Genomic DNA, 9,628 nt, shown 5'->3' on the forward strand with positions numbered 1-9,628 from the left:
GGGGGTCTGCAGGGGTCGAACCAAGCCCCTTGCTCTATCCGTGCCCCCCAACCATGCTGAGGAGCCCCAGGGGGCAGCCAGCCCGATGGGGAGGGCTCAGCGCCCTGCTGGGAGCCGTGTTTTTTGGTGGGAGCTGCGTTTTTCCGCCCCACGGCCGCCTGCCTCCCGCTGCTGCCCAGGAACTGGGCTGCTCCGGCTGCGTGTAAGGAATGTGCATTTGAATAACAAACAGCGGCCAGGGCCCGGCCAGGGCCCCTGCGTGTCTTGGGAAAGGCGCTGGTGGATGAGATGGGCCCAGGGCTGCAGCACCAAAGGCGTGCGCAGCGCCTGCCCTGCCCCGAGCAGCCCCCGTGTGCTGGGGCAGGAGAGACCCCCTCCCACCCTGATGGATCCGGGCCCCTGCTGCCAGTGGGGAGGTGGGTGGGGGCCCAGCAGCCCCCTCAAATCACCCCTTTCCACGCTGCTGCTGCCCCAAGGCAACGTGCCCAGGTCCCAGCCCCACGTCCTGCCATCCACTGGGCACCAGGACCAGGATAAAGGCCACCACCAGAGGTAACCGCGCTCACTGACAGCCTGGCTGTCCCCACGCAGGGTTCCCAGTCCCACCAGTGCCTGTCTGGGGCACGAGGGGCTGGGACAGGACCTCACCTCGCCCCTCCCCACGCTGCTGCGCCACCAGCACCAGCCTTTTGGGATCGGAGTCATTCCAGCGTGGCGCAACCCCGGCCGGGGCTGAGTCACCACCATGCACACGGTGCTGCTCGCAGCACCCCCCGGGCACCCACACAGGGTCTGGTGGCACCTGGGAGCCACCCGACAGCTCCGTGGGGTCAGGAGGGTCCCGGGGTCCCTGGGGTAAAGGGACCTGCCCAAACGCAGGCGTCCCCACTCATCTTCCGAGTGTCTCCAGGTGCTGGGGATGGCAGGAGGTGGATGGTTCTCGTTTGGGGACGTCCCGGTGGTCCCTTCTGCAGGTGGCAGTGCCCACCCGGGGACATGAGCAGGTGGCCCCCTCCTGCCCCTCGCCCAGCCCCAGGGAGAAGAGCCGGAGCTGGCCCGCTCCCCGTGCCAGCGGGAAACCCAATCCAGCACCGGGGGAGGAGACCGAACAAAGGCTTTTATGTACGTCAAAGGGAAGGGAAAAAAAAAAAAAAAAAAAGGAAGAAAAAAAGAGGTATTTGAACAAAACAGCCCTCAGCCTGTTCTGGGCTCTGTCCCTGCGGCTGGAGAGTTTCCTATGCCCTGCCCGCGCCGGCTCCTCCGCGCCCCCACGGCCCACGGAGCGCAGTGGGGCACAGTGGGGCACAGTGGGGCACCCGCCTGGCCCCGCAGCGAGGGAGGTGGTGCTCAGCCCAGGGCCCGGCCAGGAGTAGCAGCAGGGCTCAGGGTGCTGCCCTTGGCCACCCCACACAGTGACACTGGGGTCACCCAGCTTTGGGGCACGTCCCTTCATTGGGGACACCCCCAACGGGCATCACGCACGGCACTGGGCAGCGCTGGCAATGGGGAGAGGGAGCCAGGATTTGTCCCCGTGCCCCAGGCAGCAGCTTCTGCCCTGTGGCCCCTGCCACCTCCATGGGGACAGCTCAGGGGCTGGAGCACCCCCAGCAGAGGGGTTTGAGTGTCCAGGGACAGATCCTGGCAGGGGCAGGGGGACGGGCACGGTGCCCCCCCAGCACAGCGGGGACCCTCGCTGAACACCGCTGCCCTCTCCCTTGGAAAAGGGGGAAAAGGTGGAGTTTGGCTCCTTCCTCTCCCGCTCCGTCCTTGAGCAGCTCCGCAGGAAATCTGCTCGCAATTAGCAGCCCTGCTCCGGCCTTTCCTCCCCTTGGCTCCCCCGGCACCGGGCTCTCCATGGGGCACAGCCAGATTTGGGGTGCCAGCCTCGCCCGGGGGGTGAGGGCAGCGAGGAGCCCCCTGTGGCACTGCCTCGGGATCCTGCAGCCGGGCAGAGGCTACTGTAGGAGGGATGGGAAGGGGGCTCTGGCTGTCTCGGTGACGTGTGTCACCGTGTGTCACCTCTGCAGTGGCAGAGCTGTGGCTGGGACCCCCGCAGGGATCTGGGGGCAGGAGGGAGGCAGATGCTGGGGAGACGCCAGCTCTTGGCTGTGCTCGGTCGCTGCAATGGGAGCAGGGGTGGCTGATTGCAGAGCTGGGACCCAGGGGAGGATTTGGGCCTGATCCGAGGACCCGAGGAGAGCTCTCGGCTGCAATCCAGGCTCAGCTCCTGTCCCCGAGGCCGGGAGGGCTCCTGCTGCCTGCCGGCCCCGGAGGCCCCCCGCAGCCAGAGCTGTCCCGTGCCCCGACACGCTGGCTCCGAGCAGCCCCGTGCCCCGACACGACAGCTGCGGGTGAGCCCCAGCACGCCAGAAGCAGCCGATCCCTGCTGGCGTGCGGCCCCGACATGCCAGGGGAGGGATTTCCTCTGCGAGGGAAGAAGCCACGCACCGAGTTACCAGAAACCTCCCGACCTCCCCGGCTCCGCCGCACACCTCGGCACCCGGGGCACCGCAGCTCGGCCGGGTTTGGATGCCCCAAGCCCTGGGGCGAGGCGAGGGCTCGAGCCTCCAGGCTGAGCCAGTGCAGGCTCCTCCTGCTCGTGCCCCCCAGCAGCTCCCAGTGCCCGGCAGCCCTCGCTGAGCCAGAAAACTGCAGGTCCGGCAGCACCGGCAGGGCTCCTGTCACCTCCGCCCCAGCTGCGTGGGCTGGTGTCTGCAGGAAGTCCCATCTGGCCCCTCCCCAAATTAACAGCTGCTTTATTTAGCAATTAATGAGCTGGCAACTCCCCCGAGCTGCCAGAGCAAGGCATGAGCTCGCCAGGACCCTCCCGGTGCTGCCGCCCGCCTCCCCGGGGGCTCTGCAGGGTGCCAGGACCCCAGCCCCACGCAGGCACCCGCCTCCTGCCTCAGCTCAGCCCCGTGCCCACCAACACGAACCCCTCTGGAGAAGGGACTCGTGGGGATGAGTTATTTGGGTACAAAGGAGAGCTTCACCCAGGGCACCCCTCCTGTGCCGCTGGGTACCGAGGACCTCGTGCCGGATCAGTAGGGCACAAGGGACACAGAGCCCCGCGGCTCAGCCAGCGCCATCCCTTCCTTGCCAGGAGCCCCAGAGGTTGGGCTGGGTGCCCTCAGGAGGCTTTCCAACCTGAGAACCTTTTCTGTGACCCCCCACCCCACTGTCTTCATGTCCCCATTGCTGACGGTGCCCACGCTGGGTGCCCTTGCGCAAGGAGCGGGGACGCGGTCCCAGCTCCAGCCCGTGCAGCAGGACGGGAACAAGTCCCCACCCACAGAGGGGAGGAAGAGGAGGAGGAGGAGGAAGGCAGCCAGAGGGTGTTGACAAACAAGCTTGGGTGAGTCAGGCCGGGACGATGTCCTAAGGGAAGGCAGCAGAAGGAAGCCCTTACCGGTTCCCCCACCGGCACAGCTCCCCAGCATGGGGCTGCAGAGACCTGAGGGAGACAGAGGCAGTAGCTGCCCGAAATCCACCCCGGTGTCAGCACAGCCCCAGCTTGCCCTGCTGGCACCAGGACAGCATCCCCAGGCAGCCCGGTGCCCCCTGCACGGCTGCTCCAGCTGCAGGAGACCGGGGGAGCCCCACCAGCACCCCCTGCCCCCGAGCCAGAGAGCCCCCAGTCCTGAGCTGCCAACACGCACGTCGCACTCACCCAGCTCATGACCTCCACGAGACATTGGCAGCAGCCTCAGCACCCTCTCAGCGTGGCTTTTTACACCCCAGGTCCCTAGGAAGAGGGGACTGCCACCTTCCTCCTGCCTCGAGCCCACCTGCGGATGCTCAGGGAGGACGGATCTGGCGCAGGCTGTCACCTCCCTGCTACTGCAGGGCTTGCTGCACGCCCAGCCTGCACGGTCCCACCGATCCCACCGGTGCAGGTGGGCTGCAGGAGGAGCAGAGCAAAGGAGGAGCCCATGGAGCCCCCATCCCAGCTGCTCGTGCCCGCGCTGCCCCCACCCAGAGCCCGCAGCCCCCTCCCCGGCTCCGGGTGCCGGCAGCAGCAGCGAGCAGGCCGAGCTAGCAGGAAAACCCTGAGCTTTCCCCGCCGAGTTGCTTTGCATGCCTGACAGCAAGTCGTGCCTTGCCTGCCGGGTTGCGGCCCCTCCCAGCTCGCCAGGTTTCCCACCCCACCACGAGCCCGGACCTAAAGCACAGGGGGTGCTCGGTGACACCGGCGGACCCCAGCCCCTCCTGGGGGTGCCCCAGGGCAGGTGCAGTTCCCCCTCTTTCACCCCGAAACTTCAGAGCTGTAGCATGGGCAGGACACGTATGAGCACGAGCTCTATTGCACGGATCCATGAAAAATCCCCTACAGCCCCCAGACCCCCCAGTGTGGGCTGAAACCCACCGGCACAGCGCTGGGTCCCCGCCGGGCGCAGGCGCTCTGCCTCGCCTCGCCAACGCCCTGCTCATGCCCAGCAGAGCCAGACTGCTGCCTGGGCACTCGGCCGGGCTTCTCCTCCTCGTGCTCTTTGGGATAAAGGCGGTGGGGATGTGCTCTGGCAATGCGGGACGTGCTTTGGGGTCACGGAGCGAGCCCCGGCGCAGCGCAAAGCCCCGAGCCCCCGTCGCCAACCGGCTGCGCCGAGCCTCGCGACGTGCAAACCCACAGCTCATTACGAGCTCTGCTTCAAAGCTCGCAAACCTGCTGGCGTCCTGCTGAGCCGCATACCACGTAAGCATTCCTGCGAGCCGGCCGCGGGGCCTGGCAGGCAGGACGGGCTCCGCCGGCAGCCCTCGGGTCCCCCCAGCTCCAGAGCCGCGCACGTAGGAAAATACAGAGCGATGGTGGGGCACAGAGACAGCCCTGAAGCCTCCCGGGGCCTCGAGCCGTGCCACCACGCGGGGTCCCACGTGAAGCCAGGCTCCTCCGTGCCAGCTGGCTGGGGGGGGCTTTGTGGGGTGCACGGTGCCGGTGCTTGGGAGGGGGTTGGAGAGGTTTTTTTTTTGCTTGTCTGAGCGCCACGGGGCTGGGAGGTCGACCTCAGGGAGCAAAGAGCCAGACCCCAGCCCCAGCTGGAGCAGAGCGAGGCACGGCACCCCCAGGGGTGGGGAGGGGGTGACCCCAGCTCTGGGGGTCACAAAAGTCCCCGCAGGCAGCCCCAGACAGCCCCACGCTTGTACAGAGGCCACCGCCCCGCGCCGGGCGGCACGAATCGGGCATCGCACGCTCGGCACAGCCGCCGGGGCTCTCAATGGCCACATTGTCACCCTGCCCCGTCCCTGCCAGCGGGGCTCCCCCCAGTCCTCCCCCCACCTCCTGGAGCCTCTGGGACCCCCCCCAGCACTGCCAGGGAGGGGAAAGTTTCTCTGCGAGCCCGGCACCAGCAAAACCCTCGGTGGCCGTGCTGACAGCCTGGTGTGCCAGCATCGCTGTGCCCCCCCTGCCCTACTGGGCTCAGCCCCCGACCCCGTCCCCAAAGCCAGCAGGGACACCCCGCACAGCCCAGCCTTCTACTGGGGCGCGGGCAGGCACTTTGGGGGTCCTGCCCCCCACCCACCCAAAAAAAAAAAAAAATAATAAAAATAATAAAAGCAGGCAGGGGGGACAGGCAGGACGTGGAGGGGGAGACATGCAAGGCGGTGCGTAGGGGTTAAAAAAAAGTGAAAAAAGTTGAAATAAAGCCGGGTAAAAGTTATCGGGTGGGAATGGGGAGGGGAGGGGGACCCGGAGTGGGAAGGAGGGGGGGAATCTCAGTCCCCCACTGAGTGCAGGAGGAGGTTGGGGGGGTTGGGGGGGTGACTTTTTTTTGGGGGGGTTGGGGGGGGGGCTCACCTGCGATGTGCTGCCGGCGGCCCTCGTCCAGGTGAGTGGAGAGCACATCGCCCATGGCGCCGGGGCGCTGCGGGGGGCGCGCTGCGGAGCCGTGCCCGGGGACGGGCGCTCAGGAGCTGCGGAGCCCCATGGCAGCAGCCCCGGCTCTGCGGAGCCGCCCCCGGCCACTCCCTCCCCTCCTCTCCCCTCCTCTCTTTTCCCTTCCCCTCCCTGCCCTTCCCCTCCCTGCCCTGCCCTTCCCTTCCTCACCACCCAGCCCTCTCCCTCAGCCCCCAGCCTCCCCCTTTTTGGGTTTGGGCGCCCGGCATTAATTAGCAGCCTTCATTTGCTGCCTGGGAGCTCAGCCCGGGGCAGGGTGCTGGGGGCGTTCAGCCCCCTTCTCCTCCCCCCGTGGCCTCCCCAGCACACACACACACACACACACACACAGAGCGGGCCCCGTGCCAGCCCCCGCGGGCTCTGGCGCCAGCCGAACGGGTCCCTCCTGGCACCGGCCTCGGCTCCCCGACGTTGCCTCAGAGGCCGATTGCAACACCCGCGCCTCCCTTGCTACCTGCGCGCTCACGCCCAGCTCCTCGTAAACCTCAGCCTTGAGCTGCCGCCAGCTCTGAGGCGAGGTGTGCCGGGCGGTGCCAGGCCCTGCTGGGGTGCAGGAGGGCGGCCATGGGGGTCCCTCAGCCTCCTTTGCCGGGCAGGAGGCTGGGATGGGGAGCGGGGAGGCTCCACGGCCATGGGGTACAGGCAGGGTGGCTGCGTGCTGCGGGGAGACAAGAGGGAGCTGGCATCACTGCCGCTGTGGTTTGGGAGCAGAGGCTCAAGTGGAGCCCCTCTGGGCCCGGCACTGCCTGCAGGGCTCGCACACGGCCGGGGATGGCGGCCACCGAGCGGCCGGGGCCTGGGCTGTGGCGGCGTGAGGAGCAGGGGGAGCCAGGCAGATGGAGGAAGCGTTGGGAAAGCTCCTCCTTCCAGCGCCGGGGCCGCGGCTCCTCCGCTGCCTCCCCACAGCAGCAGGCGAGGCGGAAACGGCCCCGGCGGGCTCCTGGGGGAGGAAGAGGAGGAGGTGGGGAAGGCCGAAGCGCCGTGGAGGCCGAGCCCAGGCCGAGGTGGGCCACGGCCGGGCGGCATCGCTGGGCCGTGAGGCTTCTCCTGGAGGAAGGAGGGTGGGAGGAGAGGAGGTGGCGGTGTGTGTGAGCCATCCTGTTTACCCTGCCCGAAATAGCTCCTCGGGGCCGGCCGCGGGACGGGGAGGAGGACAGGAGGGTGCCCAAACCTCTCCCTGCCACCTCTCCCCACCGCCCGGTGCTGGCACCTGGGGGGCCATCGGCTCTGTCCCCCCCGTGCTGCCTCCCCAGCCAACATTTTCAACATCCGCCCTTTCCCCCTTCACTTATTTCTTATCCTCGGCCTTGAAAGGCATTTCAGCCCCAAAAGGCTCACCTTTCTCTCAGAAATGCCCCGTACGAGCACTTCACCAACACACTCGTTTTCGGCTTGTCTCCCCAGCCAAAATGTTGCTGAAGCTGAGGGATTCTCCTGGGAAACTGAGCTTCGGCGAAATCTCGTTTTCAGCAGAGAATCCTTCCACGGGAGGCTTTGAAACGCCTTCCCCAGCGCTGCTCCCGGAGGAGTCTGGCTCTGGGTTCATTTGCAAAGCGGAGCTCCTGGGGCTGTGCAGGGGCTGGGTGGCTCCCGGGGGGGGGCAACGCATCGCCCCCGAACCGTAAACACGTAAATATCCACCCACGGCACCGGCACTGTTAGAAGCCGAGCCTCGCTCCTCTGTAAAGGAGAAATGTGGGGAATATAATTTCAGCGGTGCACGCAGAGTCCTGCTAAACAGACCAACAAAACGCTCGGAAATATTTACTTCTGACAAATCAATCCGTGTGGGCACCGCGGCACCACGCACCGAGCCCTACCTGTCTGCCCTGCTTGCTGACGTATTTCCCTGAGTGGAAAAATAATAATTAAAAGCTAAAAAATAGCACGCATTGATATTGTTGATGTGCAGACAGGAAGGCTATATTTGTCGCACGCAGACGTAGCGTGCAAACGGCGGCTGGAGGCCGCAGCACGGACACAAAGGGCATTTCTGTCTCCACAAACCTCCCGAAAACCAGCCCGGCATCCCGGCCCCGTGGGTCGTGGTTGTGCCATGGCTGTGCTCTGGGTGGCAGGCACTCGGCTGTGATACCCCAGGGGGTCCGGGGTAGCTGGTGTTTCGGGGAGCCCTTTGTCACCGCGGGAAGCGTCTGCGGGCTCGGAGCCGCGCGGTGCCATCACTTGGAGCTCCTCTCGGCGCGTTCCTGTCTGCGGAGGAAATTGTCCCGGCACGCACGTCTGCTCCGGGCTTCCTCTGCTCCTGTGGCTCTGCTGTGGAAAGGGATGGGGAGAGGTGTCCTGCCCCTCCTGCCGCCCAGCTGGGGGGCACTGGGACCACCAAAACACTGAGCCCCATCCCACGGTGGCCAGGCAAGGCACAGCCCTGACTGCTCTTCCCTTCCCGGCCCCCCAGGACACCCAGTACACCCCAGTAAGCACCAGAGGATGGGGTTGAATCCGGCCCCCTGTGGGTGCAAGGGGAGCTCTGGGTGGGTGGCAGCACCCCGAGGGAGCCAGGCGATGGGTGATGCTCACAGGGCTTCGGCAAGCCCGGCCCCGCGCTGCGCCCCTGCAGCTCCCTCCGGTTCGAGACAGATCTTTAAAAACGGCACCACGATAAAGTCTAATCATGGCAGCTAATTACATCCCTCTGAGCGGATGTAAATAATGCTTATCTGTCTGGAGCTGCCTGAATTATCTGTTGGACGAAAGAGCTCCGAAAGGAAGGATTTCCCTCTGAATACAGCCGGGGAGGACAAATGTGCTCCCGGTGCCAGCCAGCTGCTGGGGACAGTCCCCGAGCTGGCAAAGCCCCGGAGCCACGTGTGACACCCACAGCAGAGCGCTGCTGACGCCTCCTCCACCTCCAGGCCCCGGCACATGCTCCTGGGCGATCCCAAGGCCTCGATTGATGCCAGCGAGGGGGCAGTTCAGGAATATCAGCGCTGAGCTGTGAGGGTTTGATCCCGACTGCGCTCAAACCAAACCTGCCCCTCCCGAGGTTCGTCGGCTTCACCTGCTCAGTACCCACGGGGACAAACCCCCCGCTGCCCCACTCTTGCTTTTCATGGTGTAAAGCCCGGTTTGTGCCCCCGCAGAGCACCCAGAGCAGGCTGTTCCCGGTCCCCCCCTGCCCTCAGTACCCATAGAGTCATTGCAGGCACTGCACCTGGGAGGCTGTTGGCGCAGTAAGGATTTATTTCCCTGTGCTGACAGAAGCCGTCTCCGTACCCTTTTGCTTCCCAGCTCCTGCTCCAAGGGCTGCTGACTGCTCTCCTTCACAGGAACTGGCGTTGGAGCAATTAACCGCTGCCTAATTAGGGCCCTGCGGCTCCTCGGTGCTGATAAGGCCGCGGGCAGCTCTGCCCCGGGCTGGGCACCCTCCGTCCCTGTGACTCCAGCGGGATTTATGGCACTGATAACACCGCATTGCCCCGTGCTGAGCCAGGGCAGGATCCGGCCCCTGCAGCTGCTGCTTGGCCACGGAGCCTCCCGAAACCCTTTTGGAGCCTCCTGAAACCCTTTTTGGGGGTAGAGCTTAGGGATATGGTTTAGTGGGGACTGTTAGCATTAGGTCAGAGGTTGGACTCGATGATCTTGAGGTCTCTTCCAACCTAGAAATTCTGTGATTGATTCTGTGAAGACCAGCCCCAGGCACAGCTTTGGCCAGACACGAGCCTGGACCCTACAAAAAGCCCCAAACACGGCCCGGGGGGCGCAGCAGGCAGGCAG

General features: G+C 65.8%; 1 protein-coding gene and 1 long non-coding RNA gene across 2 annotated transcripts in view; one reads left to right on the forward strand and one right to left on the reverse strand.

The window, feature by feature from the left end:
• Positions 1-5,975, reverse strand: part of NIBAN2 (niban apoptosis regulator 2) — a 25,099-nt gene extending 19,124 nt beyond the window's left edge. The window contains exon 1 of the mRNA XM_038164945.2: positions 5,795-5,975. Within this exon, the coding sequence (XP_038020873.2) occupies positions 5,795-5,849 (55 nt within the window). The 5' untranslated portion in view covers positions 5,850-5,975. The remainder of the gene's footprint in view (positions 1-5,794) is intronic.
• A 585-nt stretch (positions 5,976-6,560) lies between these two features.
• On the forward strand, positions 6,561-7,778 carry LOC119713092 (uncharacterized). Its single transcript, XR_005259954.2, has 2 exons — positions 6,561-6,897; positions 7,298-7,778. It is a non-coding gene; the product is annotated as an uncharacterized lncRNA (long non-coding RNA).
• The last annotated feature ends 1,850 nt before the right edge of the window (positions 7,779-9,628 follow it).

Source organism: Anas platyrhynchos, chromosome 18 (assembly GCF_047663525.1).
Source record: "Anas platyrhynchos isolate ZD024472 breed Pekin duck chromosome 18, IASCAAS_PekinDuck_T2T, whole genome shotgun sequence".
NCBI lineage: Eukaryota > Metazoa > Chordata > Aves > Anseriformes > Anatidae > Anas > Anas platyrhynchos.